General features: G+C 33.6%; 3 protein-coding genes across 8 annotated transcripts in view; 2 read left to right on the plus strand and 1 right to left on the minus strand.

Moving 5' to 3' along the window:
- Positions 1 to 3,286, plus strand: part of LOC120088630 (ankyrin repeat domain-containing protein 2A) — a 5,168-nt gene extending 1,882 nt beyond the window's left edge. For both annotated transcript variants that reach the window (XM_039046047.1, XM_039046046.1), the window contains 6 exons: positions 187 to 399; positions 503 to 651; positions 766 to 931; positions 1,952 to 2,044; positions 2,661 to 2,800; positions 2,890 to 3,286. In XM_039046047.1, the coding sequence (XP_038901975.1) occupies positions 187 to 399; positions 503 to 651; positions 766 to 931; positions 1,952 to 2,044; positions 2,661 to 2,800; positions 2,890 to 2,989 (861 nt within the window). In that variant the 3' untranslated portion in view covers positions 2,990 to 3,286. The remainder of the gene's footprint in view (positions 1 to 186; positions 400 to 502; positions 652 to 765; positions 932 to 1,951; positions 2,045 to 2,660; positions 2,801 to 2,889) is intronic.
- Positions 3,287 to 6,676: 3,390 nt separating this feature from the next.
- On the plus strand, positions 6,677 to 9,256 carry LOC120087597 (UDP-rhamnose/UDP-galactose transporter 3-like). The gene is made up of 5 exons (XM_039044417.1): positions 6,677 to 7,033; positions 7,889 to 8,073; positions 8,161 to 8,361; positions 8,470 to 8,631; positions 8,726 to 9,256. Exons 1-5 carry the CDS (start codon positions 6,811 to 6,813, stop codon positions 9,086 to 9,088), a joined length of 1,134 nt encoding a protein of 377 aa, XP_038900345.1. The 5' UTR covers positions 6,677 to 6,810; the 3' UTR covers positions 9,089 to 9,256.
- Positions 9,257 to 16,212: 6,956 nt separating this feature from the next.
- Positions 16,213 to 21,287, minus strand: LOC120088599 (histone deacetylase 19-like). 5 transcript variants are annotated; one of them, XR_005484976.1, is made up of 9 exons: positions 21,131 to 21,287; positions 20,200 to 20,807; positions 19,395 to 19,835; positions 18,321 to 18,551; positions 17,426 to 17,496; positions 17,279 to 17,336; positions 17,055 to 17,117; positions 16,639 to 16,795; positions 16,213 to 16,542 (listed from the first exon to the last, which is right to left on the minus strand). XR_005484976.1 is itself a non-coding variant. In XM_039046006.1 (8 exons), the coding sequence occupies exons 2-8, from the start codon at positions 20,725 to 20,727 to the stop codon at positions 16,709 to 16,711; spliced, it is 1,479 nt and encodes a 492-aa protein (XP_038901934.1). In that variant the 5' UTR covers positions 20,728 to 20,807; positions 21,131 to 21,287; the 3' UTR covers positions 16,213 to 16,708. The 5 variants fall into 5 exon arrangements, 4 of the variants coding, with proteins under 4 accessions (XP_038901934.1, XP_038901938.1, XP_038901936.1 ...); XM_039046006.1 differs by having other exon boundaries at positions 16,213 to 16,795; XM_039046010.1 differs by having other exon boundaries at positions 16,213 to 16,795; positions 20,200 to 20,750; positions 21,131 to 21,283.
- Positions 21,288 to 23,690: the final 2,403 nt, after the last annotated feature.

Here is a 23,690-nt window from a genome sequence, read left to right on the forward strand (position 1 = left end):
AGTTTAATTGGTAAATGAAATGGTACTTGAATACAATTTTATGACTGAAAACTTTTGAAACATGTTAAGAGGAAGTTGTCAAGGACCATTTATTTACCAGAGAAAAAGAAGATTGAATTTGTACTGCATATGTTCTTTTCACGCTTAGAAATGTAAAAGCAAAAGAACCCTTTGTTTTCCGTGCAGGATCCTAGCATTCAAGAATTAGCTTCTCAAATAGCAAAAGATCCTGCATTTAATCAGATGGCGTCGCAGCTGCAAAAGACTTTTCAAGGTGCTTCTGCTCAGCAGGGTATTCCTCAGTTCGATACACAACAATACTATTCTACCATGCAGCAGGTCATGCAGAATCCTCAATTCATGACAATGGCTGAGCGCCTTGGCAATGCATTAATGCAGGTTTTTGTTGTTGATTGAATTGAAATGCTCTCCTCTTGTTCTCCATCCTTTGTTTGCGAGAGCATGTCAATAGAAGATATAATTTTATTTTACAATTTTCCAGGATCCATCCATGTCTAGCATGCTGGAAACTTTTGCAAATCCATCAAATAAAGAGCAGCTTGAGGAACGAATGGCACAAATCAAGGAAGATCCAAGTTTGAAGCCAATTTTAGATGAAATAGAGACTGGTGGTCCAGCTGCCATGATGAGGTTTTGGTTTCTATGATTAATTATTTACAATCCTGCATCAATTTTTGGAACAAAATTGTCTGCTAAGTTAGATACCGTTCTGTTAAACTTTAAAGAGAAAATTTGCTTTCTTAGGTACTGGAATGACAGAGATGTCTTGAAAAAATTAGGCGAAGCAATGGGTTTTGCAGTGTATGGTGATGCTGCCAATGCTGAAAGTTCTGCTGCAGATGATTCAGAAGAAGTGGGGAATGATGATGAATCTGTAGTTCATCAAACTGCTAGTGTTGGCGATGCTGAGGTACATGATTATTTGTCACAAATTTTCATCCTCCAGGTCTCTTTCATTATGTTCATATGAAAGAACTATTGCAATCCAATCATCAGATGCAGCCTCATTTATAGAGGCATATCATACTTGGAGTTTTCTTAACTAGTGTAACATTAACATATTTCATAATGTTTGCATTTTTGTTGTGTTGTTTGGTTGTCATACTTTTCTCTGCTGTTTTTTTTAGGTTGTTTAAATCTTAATGTATTATTGGAGTAATTTTTAGTTTACTTTATTCATGATTCAATGATATAAGTATCTTTTAATTCTAGTGGTAGTTTCTTGAGAATAGTTGAGTTGCATGGAAGCTAGACCAACATCTACAGTGCGTTTGTGTTTCTTTACCTGTAGTTACAGCATTGTTAATATATTGAGATTAAAAGTAAATATAAGGTGATATCACTAGGATGACTCAATGCCCTTCGGTGGTGTAATTTAAAAAGCCCATGGAGAGCTATTTCTTCCTATCATAACTAGATATAAGGTGATATCTATAGTTTGCTGTTTGTCCTTCCGATGTGGCAATACTGAGGCTTATCATTTCTATCTTCAATATGTTTAATAAGATTTTGAAACTCTGTTGCATATTATTCTTTCTTCTTCTTCTTATTTTTTATTATTTTTTTATTATTTTTATTATTTTTGGTTTTTGGTTAATAGAATTGCGTTAAAATCATCCATTTTCACTTGTTAGTCTTTTTTTTTTGTGGTTCACCTTAGATCAATTTATATTAATACAAATAAAAAATATTTTTATCCTTATCAATTTGCCTCAATGAAATAAATTTTCTTTGTCATTTATCAATAAAATTGTTTCCCTTCTCAAAAAAATCATTATCGATTTGCCTCACCCCTTTGTCTGTTTAGAAATAGTAGAATTAAATAATTTGGAGTTTGTTTCGTGATGGAGAATATTAGACTAGAGCAGGATGATACCAAAACAATAAGAAATGACTTGCTTGATCCAGGTTTTGTTTTTGTTTTATTTAGGGCTTAAAAAATGCACTAGCAGCTGGTGCGAACAAGGACGAAGAAGATTCAGAGGGAAGGACCGCATTACATTTTGCATGTGGGTATGGTGAGGTACGATTGGTTTTTGTTGGAACTTTTTTTTTTTCCAAACTTGTTCTTTTCATTATGTTTCAAATTCTTAACATCCTTGTGTACTTGGGATGTTGAGTAATTTGCCTTTTTATTCCTGATAAATTGAAGACGAGCACTAAGAAATCTGATGACCACCATCTAGGATTTAATAGCCTACGAATTTTCTTCATACCCAAATGTTGTAGGCTCAGGTAGGTTGTCCTGTGAGATTAGTCAAGGTTTATGCAAGTTGGTTTAGACACTCAAAGAAATCTGTGTTCTTGGAAAATGCTATAATTTTTTGGTGGTTTTGCATAGATTAAGGTGCAAACATACAGTTGCGCTGTTAGCTAAATTGGTTGTACGTGGTCATCCAGTTAGCTAATGCTTATATTTTTTTTTTATTTTGTACTTGGTATTAACCTGATTCAACTTCTGAGATGGGTAAATTCTTAGTTACATGTGCTATCAATGAGCTTCCTATAGTGCCAGTTTTTTGGCATCAATTTGCCTTGTTTTTGTATTTTCAACTATGAATCTGGGAATTTTTGCCTTACTTTTGAACTGAGATATGACTAATCACCAAACACTCCCTCCCCTCCGAACAAAAAAACAGGCGAAGTGCGCTCAGATCCTTCTTGAAGCTGGAGTGAAGGTGGATGCATTGGATAAGAATAAGAACACTGCACTTCATTACGCAGCTGGTTATGGCAGGAAGGAGTGTGTTGCACTATTACTTGAGAATGGCGCCGCAGTGTAAACAAAACAGCCTTTAGAATGACATTACTCCATTCAATACTCTTTTCCTTACTCAATTTCACTGTTCTCTCCTTTTCTTCCTGCAGCACTCTCCAAAACTTGGATGGAAAGACTCCCATAGACGTTGCCAAGCTAAACAACCAACACGAGGTGCTAAAATTGCTCGAGAAGGATGTTTTCCTCTAAGCTTTGATGCCACAGGAAATATTTTGTGCCACAATTTGCGCACACCATGGGCGTTCCAGTGTTGTGATTATCTACGTTCGAAAAAGTTACAACTTAATTTAAGTAATGTGATTTTCATTAGAATGCTATATAGTTAGTGAGACAAAATCCGTTCTATTATGAGGTGTGCTGTGTGAGCCTTTTGTTATTTGGCATTGTGCCTGGGATTTAAGTACTGTCTTGCTACTTGACAAAGAGTACCCTGTGTTCAATTCTTTCTCTTGTTTTTAAATAATATCCAAAATCAAATTTGCAAAAGGTGGTAGATATTTTACTTGCTTGGTGAAAAGAATGAAAAAGTTGTTAATCTTCTGAAGCAATTTGTTCTCTCTCTCTCTCTCTCTCTCTCTCTTCATAACAGTAAAAGTTTTTGCATTTTTTCAAAGAGAAAAAGTGGGGTTCAAATGCCTATGCTTGCATTTTATATCTTCAAGCAGGTGCTGTAAAATGTTCCATTATGCTGCTCAGATCTGAAATCTAGTGGAGAAAGCTAGGAAACAAGTTGGTTAAAAAACACTTTTTTGTTTCCTAAATTTAACAATTTAGTTATAGAAATTTAGTTGGTAATGATTCAAATTAAGTGTGCAACAACTTAGTCCTTATAGTTTATATATATATATATATAAAGACTCTCGATCAATTTATTGATCTAGAAATTTCATTAAAATTTAAAAATATTTTTCATATTATGGGCTAAATTGATACAAATTGTAAATTATACTGATTAAATTGTTACTATCTAATTAAACTTTTGCAAATTTGAAAGTAAAGACACTAAATCATTGAACTAAAATTTAAGGGTTAAATTTCACAGAGATCAATCATACTTTAATTGTTAATAGAATCGAGAGGTGGAAAATACATGTTATAATGATATTTTAACCATGCGAATTATGACAACGTTAATAATTGTCTAGGCATTAGGATAGGCAGACTTTTTTTTAAGAAAACGAGTAGTGAATTGCATAATGAACAGTAGTCGTACCTTGAGTGCTGAAGATTATTCCAAATGCTTTAAAAATCAATTCCAAAGAGGGCCTACCTTTCTCTAATTGTAATAAACCCTTCATTCTTCAACCCACATTTCTGCACCTTCAAAACTGTCAAAAGCACAGCACATGCCAACACACGAACTAGTAATTAGAAAGACAAGTCACAAGTCACAAGTCACAAGTCGCCAATTTTGATTATTTTGCATCAGAAATTACCCAACCATACAACTCTATACACTTTTTTTTATTTTTATTTTTTAGTTTTAATTAAGTTTTAAATGAAGGATGTACTTACCTTTATTTTTAATCAAAGTCTACTTTATTAATGCATGTAGCAACCGTAATTGTATTTATGAGTGGCTATAGTAGCTACCAAGCTATCTAGGGAACGTTTGAGATAAAGAGTGGAGTTGTGAACTTTAAGAGATTGTTTGGGAGGTTGAAATTTTATTAGAATTACTAGGAATCGGAATGTTGGAGTGAATGAGAAATCAAATGTGGAAATGGGATTGTGAAGCGTGAAAATGGTGGGAAAGATGGTTGGGTTGAAAATTGTGAGAATGAAATGAGTTTGAGATTACAAATTGAATTCAAAACACTCAATTTAAACATGGATTTTTGGATTGCATTACATTACAAATCCATTTCATTACGAGTTCTCCAAACAACCTCTAAGGAGTTAGTGAATTTTTGGACCCATCGTGTAAGGAGAAAAGATAAATTTTTTTTTTTTTTTTAGTCATGGACCCACACACTCCTTGGGTTAGATAAGGAATAGTTCACAATTCCAATTCTACCAATTCTTGAGGTTTATAGTGTAAAAAGTTAATAAGAGATAAAATTGATATAAGCAGTTGTAAATATAACAATCAAACTCAAAGCATTAACATATATATAACATAATGGAAAAGAATTTGCTATAGTAAAATTCAAATCCATGTCTTAGAGTCTATTAGTGATAAACCAAATTGCTAGTAGGAGTCTTTCAATAATAGAATCTCTCACCGGTAGATTTTGTCATATTTACAATTCTTTAAAAACGTCGCGATATACTTCATTATTAATTTTAGGAATGCTACTTATTATAGTCAAATTAATATTTTTCTGACATGGCCTACAAATTCTTTAGGTCAACAAAGAGTGTTGTTCACAACTCTCGGTCAACTCTTTGGGCTAAATACTCAATTACCTTTGGGGAAGAAAACCAAAATTTTGATAAAGGTGAGTACCATAGAAGTGTAAAGGTTGAAAAGCAAAACAACTAATCTCCTTCTTCACTCCATCTTAAAAGAAAAACTTTATTTTATTTCTTGAAACTCGAAAAACTTCCATGGGGATTTGTGGGATTCTTAGTTTATTAACGTGCTGGTTGCTCCAAAAAGCAGCAAAACCCAATTGATTTGAACAGGGAAGTGCTTCCTTCCATTCCATTGAGAGTGGACTTTTGATTTTTGCAGCAACAATTTTGGAGGAAAAAAGATCCCCTTGAAAAAACAAAGTAGCTTTGATACTGTTGTTGAAATAATTAAAGCTACTTGATATCACTGGTGAAAAATTAGGGTAATTCCGATGCTACGGTTAAGAAAATAGAATTGATGTAAAAATAAATGTCTTGTTTGTTAAACAAAGAGTAGAAAAATGAACATGAGAGTGAAATTCAAACTTCTTATTGAAGTAGGAAAAAAATTGGTGATACTCTCGAGACATGGTAGCTCACCCTTATATAGAACAAAAATACCTATGAAGTACAGACACAGATACGGCTACACGATACGGATACGACGATTCGTCAATTTCTATAAGATACGGATACGTCTAAGGATGCATCATCTTTTATATATATTTTTAATATATATATTTCTGAAAAACGAGAATACTAATATGTTGAAGATACATTTTCTTTTTCTTTAAAAAAAATCTAAGATATAGATAAATTTAGCATACAAGTTAATAATAATAACACAAAATATAATACAAACACTAAAATACAATATAAAAAAAACAACATCTAAGATGTTGAAGTACAATAATTAATAAAAGTCAATAGAAAAGTGACTCATATTGCAAAGAAGAAGATTAGAGGGAGAAGTATCAAGATAAACAAATAACTTAATTGTTGAAAATATTCAAATGGTTTATATTTTGGTTGACTTTGTGGGGATTGAAATGTGAAGATGGAGATTATATGATTCTAGTCTAGGGTTTGGTCCGTTATTTTTTTTCTTTTAGTTTTGGACTCGAGTAGTGAGCTTTTTAAATAGGTCGCCTAATTTTATATTGGAAAAGATTAGATGAGTTACTTGTCTTTTTTCTTTAAAAAAAAAAATACGCATAGAAATAGATATGTCAAATCGCGTGTTAGATACATATCTGAAAAGTATCTGAAAATATAGATACGTCAAATTACATGTCAAATACATATCTGGAAGAATCAGTATCCGATACGGGTCTCATATTAATTCTTTACCTCACGTGAAGTATCTATGCTTCATAGAAAAATACGAACCTAATTAATACTATTAACTTACCATTTAAAACAATATTAAAAAGAGAAACTTACAAAACATTAAAAGCTTAAAAATAACAAACAACTTAAATTTTACATCTAAATTAAATAAAACAATAAAGTTAAGAAACTTAAAAATTGAAATTGAATAAAGGAAAACCTTTGAGCATTCAAAATCATTATAAGTTGACCCAGAAGACTAATGAATCAAATTAACTTCTTATTCTTCTGCCTTTTCAATTCTCATTTCATCTAAATTTTTGGCTTCACCTGCTGCTTTTCTTATGAATTTGGGAGCAATATCGTTGAGCAAAGAGAAATCCCCTAGAAGAAGCAAATTTTTTGATCTGGATTTGAAGAAGAAGAAGAAGGAGAAGTTGATGGAGGAGAGAAAATCATCCTCTGTTTCAGATGTCGGAGCTTGGAGTATGAACATTATCAGCTCAGTGGGGATTATTATGGCTAACAAGCAACTCATGTCTCAAACTGGCTTTGCCTTTTCCTTTGGTTTGTTTCTCTTCTTTCTCCATTTTTTGTTTCTAATTTCATTACCTCTAGTTTTGTAAGCAATTCAGAGGTTCAGACTTGCTTGTTGCATTTACGGCATTTCAGACTGAAAGTCACTTCCAAACATGAGTTTAAGTAAATTTCATACCATCAAATTTGATTTCAAATTACTAAAATCATGTTTAGAAGTGATTTTTTGTGGTTCGTGATAGTAATTTAAGTCTTCTTTGATGATGATTAGTTTTTTAAAATTAAACTTATAAACATAGTTATATTTGTGAGTTTCTATAAAAAGAAAAAAAAAACCAAGTGTAGAAAACTAAAAACGAAATCATTATCTAACAAGGCTGTTCGTAACAATTCTATTCACTAATTTCTACCACAGAAGATTGACCTACGGACTCTTTGCTCCATCCCTTGTCACAATTCTCTTTCATTTAGCTGTTTGGATTGTAGATGTAGATCCAACTAAATTGAATTATGATGTTAAGGAACAAATAGTGGAATCTGGTCATCACACTCTTCACATAAGCATAGCATTACTGGTTTCCCTTTTGATGAAGAGATTAGAACACTAAAAAGAAGGAAAATGACTGAGCATGTAACTAGATGATAAAAAATGAACTTGAAAAGTTCCATTTTCAGGTAGCCAGTCATGCCAGAGGCCAGCTATCGATCCCCCGTTGACTGAGCGAAACGGCTTTAATCAAACTTCTCAATAAATTATGAATGATCCTTATGAAAATGATTGTCCCATATGAGTGTGTTTTCTAGAGAAAACTAAAATGCATAATGCATCCCTTTCATTTCATCAATTAGTTGCTTTGATCCAAGGCTTTCCCTCTTGTGTTTCAGCTACAACTTTAACTGGATTTCACTTTTCTGTAACTGCATTGATTGGTTGGATTTCAAATGCCACTGGCTATTCTGAATCCAAGTCTATTCCCTTCTGGGAGCTCTTTTGGTTCTCGATTATCGCCAACACGTCGATAGCAGCCATGAACTTCAGCCTCATGTTAAACTCTGTTGGATTCTATCAGGTTTAATTCTTGCTCCCCTTACTCTTAAGTCATCACTCATCGTCATCGACGATAACTGAACTTTGTCACTACTTTATATGCTTGTAGATATCAAAGCTGAGCATGATACCAGTGGTTTGTGTACTGGAGTGGATTCTTCATGGAAAACAATACTCAAGGGAAGTGAAGATGGCCGTTACTGTGGTCGTTGTCGGTGTCGGAGTCTGTACCGTGACTGATGTCAAAGTTAATGCCAAAGGCTTTCTTTGTGCCTTGGTAGCAATCTTATGCACATCACTACAACAAATTGTAAGCATTCTCTTTTCTCCCTATAAAATCACTTGAAATTCAGCATTTGAACTCTAAGAACCTAATTATGAAACATCAAACTCAAATCTTTTGCATTGATTTAAACAGTCAATAGGTTCATTACAGAAGAAGTACTCAATAGGTTCCTTTGAATTATTAAGCAAAACAGCTCCCATACAAGCACTTTCCCTTCTAACAGTTGGTCCGTTCATTGACTATTGCCTTACTAGCAAATCTCTACTGAAATACAACTACACTTTTGGTGCATTTGTAAGTCGTTATTCCGATATCTCTCTTTTTTCGAATCTTGTATTCGTTTCGCTTTTACTTCTGAAGTTCAATCTATCCTTAATGAATGTTGCAGTGTTTCATATTATTGTCATGCTCCCTAGCTGTGTTCTGCAACATCAGTCAATATCTGTGCATCGGGCGCTTCTCGGCCGTATCATTCCAGGTTTTAGGCCATATGAAAACGGTATGCGTGCTGATGTTGGGATGGCTTCTCTTTGATTCAGAGATGACATTGAAGAACATATCAGGGATGGTTCTTGCTATTGTTGGGATGGTGGTGTATAGCTGGGCAGTTGAAATTGAGAAAAAAGCCAATGCAATGGCCATCCCTCAGATAAAGAGCCAACTTTCTGATGAGGAGTTGATGCTGTTGAAGGAGGGGATGGAGAATAGTAGTTTGAGAGATGAAGAGCTTGGTCAAGTCCCAAAATCATAAGAATCAGTTCTTTTTGTTTTTTCCCTTTCTTTTTGATCTTCCATTTTTTACCCACCAATGTGGATATTAAGGTCCCCTAAATGGTTATTCTAGAAGGTTGACTTGATTTATAGATATTGAGATTGTAACATTTGTGTTTGAATAAAAGTATTTGAAATTGTTGTGCAAGTATATGGTGCTTAAGAGATAGTGACATGAATATATAAAGAGGAACATCAGAGAATATAGCTATCTACTTTTGTTACAAAATCATTTTCAAGGTTAAGTTAAAGGTATTCCATATTTGAAATTTGGTTAAAATAACATTTTGATTCCAAAAAGTTGGACCACCCATTTTAGTTTTTACAATTTTAAATGTGCAAATTTAGTCAATGAAAGTCAATGTCATCTTAGTTTTCAAAGATCTCTTGCAGGTGCATGGAGATAAATATTTTTGTTGTCATAATAGTTTAGCTCATTATTTTGTCCATAGAGTGATGGAAGATCACCAAACTTCTTTGCTAGAAAGTTTGTTTCTTTTGTGGCTTATTAGGGTTATCTCTCGACATTTGATTATTTAAGGTCCGGTTTGATAACGATTTTGTTTTTTGTTTTTGAAACTTAAGCCTATGGACATTACTTCTATCTCCAAAATTTTGCCTCTGTTTTCTACTTTTCACCCATGGTTTGAAAAACCAAGTCAAATTTTAGGAACTAAAAAAAGTGGCTTCCAAAAAGTTGTTTTTGTTTTTGAAATTTGGTTAAGAATTCAACTATTGTACTTAACAAAAATGCAAATCATTATCATAAATGTGAATGAAATAAATTTAATTTCAAAAACAAAAACAGAAAAATCAATCAAAGGTTACCAAACGAGGCTTAAGTTTCTCATTTTCTTAAAAAATAAATTTATAATTTTTATTTTAAAAAGATACCAAATAAATATGTATGTTAACATTTATAGAGGAAACACTAATAGACCATGTAAATATATTTCTAAAATCAATAGAGGGCATACTAATACACCATGTAAATATATTTCTACAATCCATAGAGGGAATGCTAATAGAGATTATATTGTTTCTAACAAAATGAAGCATAACAAACAATAACTGAAGCTGCCATTCTATTTATAGTTATTTTGAATTAGCCTTAAATTCTAGTTTCTAGAAAAGTTGTTGAGTTCTATATTTAGAGTTTGTGGTGGTGGAGTTAGATTAGTGGGATTTGTTGTTGGATTTATGCTGCCAACTAAGCTATTTTTAGCATGTAACACTATCATTATAGTGATGGTTCTCCAATTCTTTTTGTTGAGTGAGATAGAGTTAGACTTGTGAGATTTGAGTGAGATAGAATTAGGATCGAACAATCTTTCCTCATTAATGCCACCTGTATTTGATGGTGAAAACTACCAAACTTCAGCCTAGTACAAGTGTACACTATCGAAAAGTAGTAGTAAAAATGTTGGAAGAATTCCAAGACGTCTCTCAAGGGAACGATTTTTCAACAAAATTCTCAAGCAACAAAATTTTTCTCAAAGTTGCAATTATAGTAACAAGAGAAAAAATTGATTTGAGGTTTTTGGTAGAAAACTAATTTGACAAATAATTATGAGAAAATGGGGATTCAAACATGTCCATGCTCATTTTTTAAAGTAAATTTAGCATAATATGAAAATTTTTAACTTAGGCCAATTTCAATGCATTGGTGAACCGAGTTCAACGTCTATTTGATCTCCTAAAAAGTATCTTTAGGAGGTTAGGCCATTAAACGTAAATAATTAAAAGTACAATCCCTTGGTTCTATAGGTTTTACTCTATGTTTAGGGTTAAAAACTAAGTTCTATTTCTAGACTATTTTCGTACATCACTTTTATGAGAACCAAATTTCACCTAACTTTTTCGATATTAGATTCAATTTTAGTATACTTAATCTAGATGATCAAGCTCGACTAATAATAATGAAACTACAATCAATAAAAGCATGTCAAGCTATGAATTGAGGCAAGTTACTATATTTTACATGTTAGGTTTTTGCTATTTTTTGTAGGGCATTCACATACTTGAATTCCGAAGAAGAACTTAGCTCATGATTAAAGAATTAAATAATGAACATTTAGATGGAAATAAATTTATAGTAAACTAAACAAGAAACAAACAGATCTTAAAAAAAAATACCGAATTGAAAATTAAAAATAAATTAAATACACAAGATATATAAACTAAACTGGTAGAAAATTAAATTAAAAAAATGAAACACATAACTTAAAGTAAAAATAAACTTTAAACAATGAATTACAATACAATGAACCTTAAAACTTGAACAAAATGAAATACACTAGCCTTGGATCTATCTTGATTCAATCTTTGTCCGGACGAATCAAGATTGAACACCTTTTGAAAGAGATCAGGTCAGTACAAGTGCTTCAGCTTGATGCTTCAAGAAATAATAATAAAAGAAAAAGTAAAGAAACATAGATGCATAAGTGTAGACTTTTTTTTCCCTTTGTGCTGGAGAAGGAAGAATGGATGAAGAATGGTTCAATTGGAGAGCATTGGTCCTTTTTTATAAAGTTGAACAGGTGCTGGCTACTTCTGAAGATGAAGAGGTGGTGGTTGCTTTTCAAGATAGGAGGGTGTCACGAATTTAGTGGGATTTCCTAGTTTTGGGAATTTTGGGAGAGGATTTTCAGCCCTCTCGAAAGTGCTGGTTTGACATTGTTCTACTTGGTAATTTTGTTCGTTTTGCTTGCAATATTATAGTATAATGCAATATATTTTACTATAATTCTATAATTGAATTGTTATTGAGTTTATTCTATATTCTTGAATATTGTACTTGTTAGGAAGGATCCTAACAGAGTTCCCCTAATTTGTAAGATTCGAGGAGAGAATCCCTAAATTTCAGCCTCAAAATCAAATAAGCAATTACCTTTTTGTTGTGGTTGATTGTTCTAGCAATCTGGTTTTCTGAAATGTTGTAGTAATTTGACTTCAATCAATTTTCTACAAAAATACACCAAAATTAAGGAAGTTCTTGTCAAATTCAACTTCTTTTTCAACTAAAATAAAAAATGTCATCTATGAATTATTTTCTATTTAAAACTTAATTTTCTGTGAAAAAGACTAAATGTATGAATTTTACCTCAAAATCCTTAGGTTTAGAAACTAAATAATTCTAAAAATGAGAATTATCAAGTCACCAAGAAGGCAAGGCTAAGGCTTGTCTTTATGCAACAGTGTCTCTTGCCATATTTAATAGAATCATGGTCTTGAAATAAGCAAAGAAGATGTGAAAATTCCTCAAAGGTAAGTATGAAGAAGATGTGAAAATTCCTCAAAGGTAAGTATGAAGAAAATGAAAGGATTAAGGGCATGAAAGTGTTGAAATTGATGAGGAAATTTGAGGATGTAGATGAAGGATTCTAAGTCCATTAAAGAGTGCTTAGACAAGTTGATTTAGATTGCCAACAAGGAAAAAACATTAGAAATTGATTTATTTGACAATAAATTGGTTTAAAAGTTTTTATTCTCAATGCCTGAGAGGTATGAAGTAACCATTGTTTCCTTAAAAAATACTAAGGATCTCTCTCAACTCAAAGTGATAGAATTAGTTAGTGCTTTGCAAGCACAAGAGCAGAGGAGGTTGATGAGGCAGGAAGGGAGCATTGAAGGGGCACTGAAAGTCAAAATGCAACGGGAGAAGGTGCAAGACAGAAGAAGTGGAAAGGGAAGTGGTTGTAGTAGCTCAGAACCTACGGTAAAAGATATTGGAAGTGTGAGTTTCAATAAGGGCATTGCATGCAAGCACCATGGGAAGCAGAATTATTCACACTTTAGATACTAGAGAATGCCATATGTGAAGTGTAGAAGGTGCCACTTAATAGAGCATATTGAAAGGTTTTGTTAAGAAACTCAACAGTAAAGAGGAGCATATGCTGCAGAACAACAAGAAGAGAATTAACTTTTTGTGGCTATCTATTTCCATTAGTCACTCAATGTGACAATTGGTTGGTCGATAGTGGATGTACCAATTACATGACAAGTGAAAAGAGTTATTCAAGGATCTTGACAAGTCATTTAAGTCAAAGATGAAGATAGGGAATGGTGAATATCTAGAAGTAAAGGAGAAGAGCACGATATCAATAGAAAGTTGTGCAGTAACCAAGTTGATTACTGAAGTGTTACTTATTATTGAGATTGATTAAAACTTGTTAAGTGTTGGTCAACTAATATATAAGGGATTTTAATGTATTATTTGAAGACGAAAAATGTCTTATTTTCAATCATGTGGAAATGAGTTGTTCAAAATAAAGATGCAAAACAAGAGCTTCTCATTGGATATACTTGGGAAGGAGTATATAGCTTTCAAGTGCCAAGTGAATGACACTGAGCCGTGGTAAAAAAGGCTAGGAAATTTTCATCAAAAGGGATTGCGGTATTTGCAAAAGAATGAGATGACATTTGGAGTACAATTTGGAGGAGCTAAAGACAAATTACAGAGCCTGTTTAACAAGAAAACAAAGCAAACAAGGTTTTCATTCAAGAAGTCAATATAGAAAGTAACTGAGAAGTTAAGCTCATCCACACTGACTTGTGTAGACGTCAACAAACACTTTCACTGAATGGTAGTAAGTATTTCATGATCTTCATTGATGATTATACCAAAATGTGTTAGATTTACTTCATGAAACATAAATCTAAAGTAGCTAAAGTGTTTCTAAAGTTTAGAAGATGGGTTGAGAATCAAAGTGGTTATAAGATTCACGTGTGAGGTTTGATATTGAGAGTAAATACACATCACAAAGGTTCAATTTCATATGTGAAGAAATTGGGATAAAGCATCAACTCGCTACTCCATATACTCCACAACAACATACAGTAAGTGAGAGGAAAAACAAGAGTACTATAGAGATAATAGAATGCATGTTGCATGAGAAGAACTTGTCAAAAGAGTTTTGGGTTAAAACAACTAATAAATCAGTCTTTCTATTGAATAGACTACCAACAAAGACATCAGATAAAAAGACACCTTACAAAGCCTGGTTTAATACTAAACCAAGATTGAAAAATTTGAAGGTGTTCGTTTGTCTATGCTTGTCTCATATTCCACGAGTGAAGAGAGACAAATTGAGTGAAAAGGTAGAACTAAGAATCTTTGTAGGCTTATCATGGTGTCCAAAGCCAACAAGATCTATCATCCTCACACAAAGAAGATGGTGGTTAGTACATATCTTCAGTTCATGGAGGATGAGGAGTGGGATTGGATGGAAGAAGTGGAGGTGAAGAAACAAGAAGTTTCTCTGGACCTTGATGAACTAGTCGATAATGCACTAGTTAGAGGGGCTAGACTGCTGAATGAGGTGTATGGGAGAAGTAGTGTAGTTGTGTTGGAGCTTGTAAGGTATGAAGAAGCTAAACAAGATCAGAAATAGATGGAACCAATGAAGGGGGAATTGAGGATGATAGAGAAAAACAGGACACGAAAACTAGTAGAAATGCTTCCAACCAGGAAAGTGATTAAGATATTTTTGCCAAAAACCCCGAATCAATTTTCTCCTCCCAGCAGGAAAGTGATAAGAAGTAAATGTGTTAGATTTTGATGTAATTTTCTTATTTTCCAATTTTATCCTTTCACAATTATATTAATTCAAATGGTCCTTTTACCATTTTACTAAGCCTTCCAAAACTCTAACGTGTGCACATCATAAAATTAGCGAGATTCAGCCCACATTTCTAGCGAGATTTCCTTCTAGAACGAGATTCTCATCACAAAATTAGCGAGATTCAGCCCACATTTCTAGCGAGATTTTCTTCTAGAGCGAGATCCTCATCACAAAATTAGCGAGATTCAGCCCACAATTCTAGCGAGATTTCCTTCTAGAGCGAGATCCTCATCACAAAATTAGTGAGATTCAGCCCACATTTCTAGCGAGATTTCCTTCTAGAGCGAGATCCTCATCACAAAATTAGCGAGATTCAACCCACATTTCTAGCGAGATTTCCTTCTAGAGCGAGATTCTCATCACAAAATTAGCGAGATTTACTTCTAGACCGAGATTCTCATCACAAAATTAGCGAGATTTCACTTGTCGTTCGACCTCTACATTAATCGAATCCTCAACCCTCGACTTCTATCAAAACAACAATATTTCTCTAATATAAAAGGTCTAATATTTCTCTAATATAATAAGTTTTGAAAACAATCATATTAATATAAAAGGTCCTAGTTTTGAGGGGATAAAAAAGGAGAGTTTTGAGTGGGTAAAAAAGAAGTTTTAATAACTCATAGGTTTTCTTTATGGGCTTAACAAACATGGTAATAAATTCTCACCCAACTCAATAACTCATACCCATTTATCAAAAACCCCCTTAGTAAAATGTAAAAACACTATTTAATATGTTTGACAAAGGAAAAAATTAGATAAAAGAAAATTACATCAAAATTATTAAATAAATATAATTAATAATTTGTTCTTTTTTATCTCTCTTGCTGGTATTTATTGTGTTTATAATTTTTTTTTTACTCATCTTGATTTTAGAATCTCTCTTTCCATGACCGGGCAAGGTGGAGATACCCTTGGTTTCTTTGCAAATTTTTCTTTTTTTCTTTTAAACTCGTTATTGTTCAATTATATCTTAATCTCATCATGTAATATAGTCATTAGGTTCTAATATCACATTAATTAAAATATTTATCGTACATAAGTATTTTAGATCAACAGGTAACTCACTCTATTTTTTTTCCTTATATTTAATTTGGTTTCTTGAAGTTCCAAAATTATATTTCAATATTGAAATCTAATTTAACAATTAATAAAAATAACATAAGATCAATATTTCTATACAGTCAATAAATTGACAATATATATATTTTACAAATTTCATATACAAAGTAAGATTTGTTGAAGGCGAAGCTTGAGTTTGAAGATTTTTTTCAGTGAAAGAAAGGAAGTGTAAAAGTTGGAAGACTAATGAATAAAAGAATATGAGCATTCAACAACTCATGTCCTTGTTTTGTTAAAAGCTTTTACGAAAAAGGCAATAACTGAAATTTATGAAAATTTAAGAGATCAATCCATAATTTAGGAACCATACACACCAAATTTATATTTAATTATGCAAATTTTAGATGGAGAGTGAAAATTGTGTCCCATCCCAAAATAAGAATGGATGACAATTCACCTTTTCCAGGTTCAGTTGCACATATACATAGAAATGAGAATTCAAACCTATGACCTCTCGATCAATAGATCGTTAAATTAAAACGATGGCAAATTAATTAATTAGCTCAAGTCACATGACCTACAGAGATTTCAGAAACTTCTATTCTCTTTCATGGTGATTTACATGGAAGCCTCAGTACAAATAACATGCCAAGGTTGCCAATGCCAGCACAACATTTAGCAAATCATTAATACCTGGTCTAAATAATAAGATTATCCATCTCAACTCCAGACTTTTATACACGAATACCTGCAGCACGACACAGGACTTTTACGACCCGGCTCATTCTTACACTAGGAGTACCAAGTCTGAAGAATCTGTGCAACAAAGAATGTCAAAAGTCACCTCTATTTACTTGGAGTCAGTTCTCGTGTTTGATCCCCTCCCTATCCACCCTTTTCTCTTTTCTCAAAGACTATGGGAACATTTGGTCATTCTGCTTGCTGGTCTCTTCGAGTTTTACGCCCGGCTCTTCGATTTTGAGAGAACCTATATCTAAAGCCTGCAAGTGCAATGTAGACATATAAACAAATAAGTACTAAAGATGACACGTCAGTTTTTTATTATAGTTTTTGGAAATTTTCATAAAAGATTATGTAAGGGACAAGAGAAGAAGAAAACTCCTCAAATCTAGGGGGCTGCAGAAAGCAAACTCAAGGAGGAATCCTTCTAGACGTAATTTCAATGAAAAGTGATAGTTTCCTATTTCAACACTTTTAAAGAGAGTATTTCATGGCTTTCACTTTTCAGAGATTTTTCACCTTTGCGCTTGTAGCCTCGGGTGCTGCCTTTTCTAAACCTCTAGCACTCTCAGGATTAACTTCCTAAAAAAAAAAAAAAAGAAAGAAAAAAAAATTAAAGAGCCCATACAGAATCAAAAAGCATGCTGGCACAATATGTCATGAATGGTAGCTTGAATGGGTAAATGTAACACAGCATGGGCATGAACAAAAATAGGACATACTATTTTCAATTAAGAGCATACCGGATCTTTGATTTCAGATTCAACCGTTTCTCTTTTAACCCTGCTTGGGATGGGTTTTCTGTCCAAACAGCAAGTGGAAAGCAAAAGTTAAGATACTAAGGATTGAAAAGATAAAATAAAATAGTAATCAAGTATAAAATGAAATACCTCTCTTCGTCAACTTCCATATCCGAGTCTGGATCCCATCTCTCATCCCTATCCTCCTGATCTTCCTCTGCCTAAAGAGGATTACCAACGACATAATAGATGAAGTAGATTGCCAAATTAAATGTGTTTTCAATTTCCTCAGAAACAACAAATAGGAGGGAAATGGAACAGATTTTGCACCTCAAGTATAAAATTTTATCATACTAAACCCGTGTTACCATTTTACATCTTTCAACAAATTATTGCCACCATGCCTAGAAGACAAGCAACACCATAGAGACACAATGGATCTATTTGCATATGGAGCAAAAAAACCATGGGCGTGAACTGCATACAAGTTGTCTTAGACTGAGAGACATGAGGGACAGCGAAACCAAAACCAGCAGGAAACATGTGACTCATTTGACAGAAAGGAGTCACATCCAATAAAGTTCAATAAGCTTATCAACTCAACTCATGAATCGGACTGTCCAACCTTTGCCATATATGGAATTGGAAGAGGAAACTACCAATAGAATCAATCATATATAGAATATCTCAAGCTGCCCAGGTGACTAGCAAACCATCACCTCTAGGTTAAATCCAAACACCAAAGGTATTTTAAGAAATATTACGAAAACTTGAATTAGTAATCAGTAATGCTAATGACTTATTAACTACTAAAATGAAATGTGATAGTTACAAACTGTATCATTGAAAAATTTTCAGCAGTTGTTGAAGCTTGCGAAATATGAGGTCAATGAATAATTTCATGTTATAAGAAGTCAATCCAAAATCATATCTACAGTGCAACTAATAAGAACTCTTCTATATCTAACTGTGCACGTTACAACATAGAAAAATGGAAAAATTAAAAGAGAACACTAATGAAACAAATTATATTGTGTTAACCTACCTCTGGGAGTTCAGTATCAGGAGGTCTTTCTTGAAACTGAACACTGGGTGCATGTTGAAGCCTTGAAAGGTATTCAAGCAGCTTTCCCTGTATTTCTTCCAACATTTGGTGCGTATTCTTGTTCTCCATATTACTGGGAGCAACATGCAGAGTGTAATCAGGGCCAAAATACTCATAATATTCATGTTGTGGCATTTTGTCATCAACCTCCATCCCTAGTGCAACTCCTGTCTGCATGACATGTGACAGTTCATTGCCAAACAGCCAGTCAGAAAAATGATATAGATATGAGATAGAACTTTAGATTAACAATCTAACATCAAGGACCAAGTGACTTCATAGAAAATCTAAATACCACACCCAGTGGCGGATCCAAAAATTTTGTTGACAGGAGACTTTATATAATTTTGTAAAAATGCATGTAATGAGTGAGGCTTGAACTTGGGTCTAGAGAGGGTTAGAAAGAAGATTAACTATTAAGCTCACCAGTGGTTTTGATATTATGTCAATTTTATATATACATAAAATAGAAGTAGCATAAAATTGGGAGGGGGGCTTGAGCCCCCGGCCCATACTAAATCCGTCCTGACCACACCATGAAAATAGTAAAGCGCACTACTGTTATAGTCACAGAGTTTATCAGATCTCTCCATATGAACTTTTGTTCTAACTTGGAACACATTGGCATGTTATACTTATAACATAAAAGAAATGGGATGGATCAAAAGGAATGTCTGATGTCCCACTGATCAGAAGCTTCAATAAAGATACTCACTGCTCACAAAAGGAGTCAACCACACTCTTTGTGTAAAATAGATTTTGTTTAAATTGAGTTGACCGGTGTCATATAAACTGAAGAGAACCTTTGAATTATGAATACTTTCCATTATGAGCTAATAGGATCAAGTGGCGCACTTCCCAAAACAAGCACAATCTTAAATTATAACATTCGCCTCACTCATTATGAGCTAATAGGATCAAGTGGTGCAGTTTCCAAAACTTTGTACCCAGAGATACGAGAAGAAACCAACACTTCATCATACAAAAATTATCGTTTGAAGGCAAAATGTGTACCTCATAGCACCAGCAGCGAGCAACATTACGGATGGTATAGCCACCCCCACCAAGCAGTAATACAGGCACATTGAATGATCTCATATATCTAACACACTCTGCATGACCTTTTATTGACAGGTTAAAGCATCCTAGCCTATCGCCAGAAAGAGAGTCAGCACCACACTGGAGAACAACAGCGCCAGGTTTAAAAACTTCCATAACTTTTCCCATTATAGGTTTGAACAAGAAATGATAGCTCTCATCATCAATTCCATCATCCAATGGAACATTAAGGGAGTAGTACTTTCCTTTCCCATAACCAATGTCTCTTATATCTCCTGTACCAGGGAAATAATCTCCAAATTTGTGGAACGATACAGTCATGACCCTGTCAGTTGTATAAAAAGCCTCTTCAACACCATCTCCATGGTGGATATCAATGTCGACATATAAAACACGCTGCAGATAAAGAAGTTACAAAATTACATGATGAACATGCAGAAAAACAATAACATCACAAATTGTCAAGATCACATCCCAGTATGAGCTTATTTAAAACAAAACCATGCTACATGAAGTGATGTGATTAAAGATTACAAAAACAATATTTGTAAATCTCGAGTCTTTACCATTAATCAGTGGTGCACAACGATAATATGACATGATATCACAGGAAAAATACATACTTCTGGCAAGAGCTTTAGGTTATTCCAATGAAAGATTTAACATCAGTTAATAGTTAAGTAAACCTCAGGATGGATTAGAAAGAACAATCTAACAACAACTAATAGTTAATGGTTAATAGTTCAGTGGCTATACGAACCTCATAATGTTTAAGGAGCTCCAGTATGGCCAAAACAATATCATTGACATAACAAAACCCAGAAGCTTCACACTTCTTCGCATGATGTAGTCCACCAGACCAATTAACAGCAATATCACAAACCTTATGATTTAACTTAACGGCACCACCAACAGATCCACCAGCATAAGTTTGACAGAAAGAATAGAGTCCATCAAAAACAGGACAGTCCTCACCGACATTGAAGCGCTTAAGCTGTCTCAGCTGGTCTTGCTGCGTTTCAGGGGTAATGCTTTTAAGAAACGCCACATAATCATCAGCGTGAAATCTGCAGAGGACTTTGTCTCTCGCAGGAAGAGGCTTGAAGACCTGCATATGCTGGAGTAAGCCATAATGAGCAAGAAGGGCATGCGTCATTCTGATGCGATGCGGCTTCATTGGGTGACCCTGCCCATAATAGTAGTTCCCAACCTCAGGGTCGTAGAAGTAGCAGACCTTCCTCTTCACACCATCAGGTCCAGATGGTAATGAATTGCCTCCTGTCTCCATATCCCCCACAAAGTGCAAGAATTCTAGGGCAAAAACAGCCAATAAGTAACCTAGCTTGAATTGGGTCCCCAAAATTCCTACTACAAATGGTCAGAAACCACAGGAATTCAATCAGATTTTACATCAAAACGAAATTCAGAGAGAGAATATAAAAAAAGAAGACAATTAACAAGTACAAAGAAAGCAAATTATAGTGTCTAAATTAACGTCAACATCCAGATTCAGGCAAAAGTAATGGTTGTTGAAACAGGATTTTCGTAGCAAAAGTGAAGGAAGTAAAACATTGATGAGAGCGAGAAATGTAATATGGTAAAGAAAGCTTTAGGAAATTGAAACCTTCTGTGAAGAATGAGTAAACACAACACAAAAAGAACAAAAGCCTGAAACTGCGAAGAGAGCAAACCTCGAAAATGGTGGAAGAAGCGGCCCCAATACCTTCCTCACTACGCTCAACAACGAGAAGACCCAACTCTCTAACCTCTTCGGGAGAGTGAAAAATTAAGCGTATATTCCATATTTGGCTAAATACGCCTCAATTTATTTGGCTAACTACCCTTCAATTTTCAGCTTCGATAATATACTAGATTTAAAATCCTATTTTAGTTTCCGAACCATCAACTTTATTCTATTTTGGTTTCTAAATTATGAATTTTATTCTATTTTCATTTTAAATTTTCAAAAGAATACGTTTTAGTTCTTAAATTTTAAAAAATTATTTATTTTGATCCTTACCATTAAGATTTTGTTAACTCTAACAAAATTCTGAGGCCGCTTGTATTTTTAGATGATTTGCATCTAAATGACTTGGTCAATATTAAGTTAAAATTTGTTGAATCTTGATATTTCTTCTAGTGATAAGCATTATGTGATTACAACATTTTGTTCTCATAATACACGTTCAACAAGAAACAAGCTTCATTACTTCATTTCTCTAATTAATATATTTTAGAAACAAAGAAAAACAATGTAAAAAAGGATATCAATTAAATCAATTTTAGCGACAAGTGAATAATCCACCTGAATACTAACAATAGCTTCCTAACTAGATTTGTAACGTCCCGGCTCCATAGGACTTAAACTAGGTTGTTACTATAGAAATGCATGCATATATTTCAAAATGACACTTTTCCTTGATTTGATAAAAGACCAAAATTCATAAATTTATTAAAAGTAAATAAATGAAATTCATTTAATAGGGCACTCTTAAATAATGAAGTAAAGTAAATATCACAATAAAATATTACCCAAAATATCCCATGTGCAAAAAATAAAAATAAAAACTGAAAAATCCTCTAAATTCAACAATTGGCTAAGTTTAAAATCATGAAGACATGGAAAAAATGAGTAGAAACATTGACTAGTCACAGTGGTTTGAATACGGATTCCACTTATCATTCACCAGCATGTTCCTACTTTTACCTTGGAGAAAGCTCACAGAACCAATTCATTGAAGAACACCTTTTTCATCCGAATTTTTCAGCAAAAATTCAATCGGTTCATCATTCTTTTCTTCACTTCAATCTCTTCAATATATTGCAGACTATCATGCAAAGAAATGTGTTGCATGGGATGCAGCTCATGCTTTGAGTAAACCAAAGGAGGAGGTGGTGGGTTCCTTGTAAGCTAGTTGAAGATGAACTTTGAAAAACCCATTTTCAATTTTGTGTAATTTTTCAATTTTCAAAATTTATTTTGATTTTAAAATCATATTTATTTCTAAAATCAAAATTTATTAATTTTACAAATTAATTTCATAGATTAATTTTCTAATAAAATTAATAAATAATTATTTAAATAATTTAAATAATTCTAATTAATTTAATATCTAATATTAAGAATTATTTTAAGCAAATTAAATCTTCATATATTTAAATCATATTCTTCTCCCAATTCCATTTGATTCTAATTTGGAATGTTTCAAATTAACTTATCACAACTACTCTAGAGCTAATAATCCATTTCCAGCTAGTAGGGAACCTTATGACCAACAGATCATTGGGCTTCAAACATTAAGAGATAATCGGCCCTAAAACTCATTAGAAACCCCGATCTAACCCGCCATTCATTAACTAATGTGTCACTCAACTAAAGCCATAAATTGAACTCCCTTAGACTATATTAATTGTCAACCTCGATATAACGCATGATAAGTAAGTTACACTTCACAGGTTGTCCGTATAAAGGCTGGCTCAAATCTCTGTTTTACCCTCGAAATTACTCCTTGTTTCTTAAGTCCCCAACTAATCCCTTAAATTGAACAATTATTTTGTGATCCCATCACAATACGAGTCCCCATCTCATACCTAAATGAGAGGGTGGGATCCCTTGTTCAAGCCCTGAATCAGGCACTTAAAGTGAAACAACCTCTCTAACTATCCCTAAAGAGGGCAGGAAGTGAATTCCCTCATTACACCACTATGTCCCCAGCTATCCTATGGCGATCTTACCCTCTGAAATGGCAGTCATATTGAACCAGCGCTATTGAAGCCAACCTCACCTACTGCAAAATCTAAAGAGCAATCCCAGATAAATAGGAGTTCATAGTTAGCTCAGGATTAAGGTCAAGTTACCTTAGGTTCATCCGCTTTGGAAATAGTCAGTCTTACATACAGTAAAAGCGTTATAATAAAAGTGACTCATTTCATGGTCCACTTCTTGTACCAAACTCTTCTGCACCCCCCCCCCCCCCCCTCAAGGACACCCACCACTCCTCATGTCCATATTGAACGAATTAGGATCACTTCGTTTTGTAGGGCACTTTACAACTCCTTGTAACAACTACAGAGCAGGCCGTATCCATAATGATACCAAAGAATAAGGTACACACAACACTTATCCATGTAGATAGATCCATTTTAATATTTAACTCGAACCTGATCCACCTCTAATGTCCCACATAAAGTTCAAGTACACTCATCACAATAGTCAAGCGGACTTTTAGAGGTTTATTGGGATTTCTATTC

The sequence above is a fragment of the Benincasa hispida genome, chromosome 10 (genome assembly GCF_009727055.1).
Source record: "Benincasa hispida cultivar B227 chromosome 10, ASM972705v1, whole genome shotgun sequence".
Lineage (NCBI taxonomy): Eukaryota > Viridiplantae > Streptophyta > Magnoliopsida > Cucurbitales > Cucurbitaceae > Benincasa > Benincasa hispida.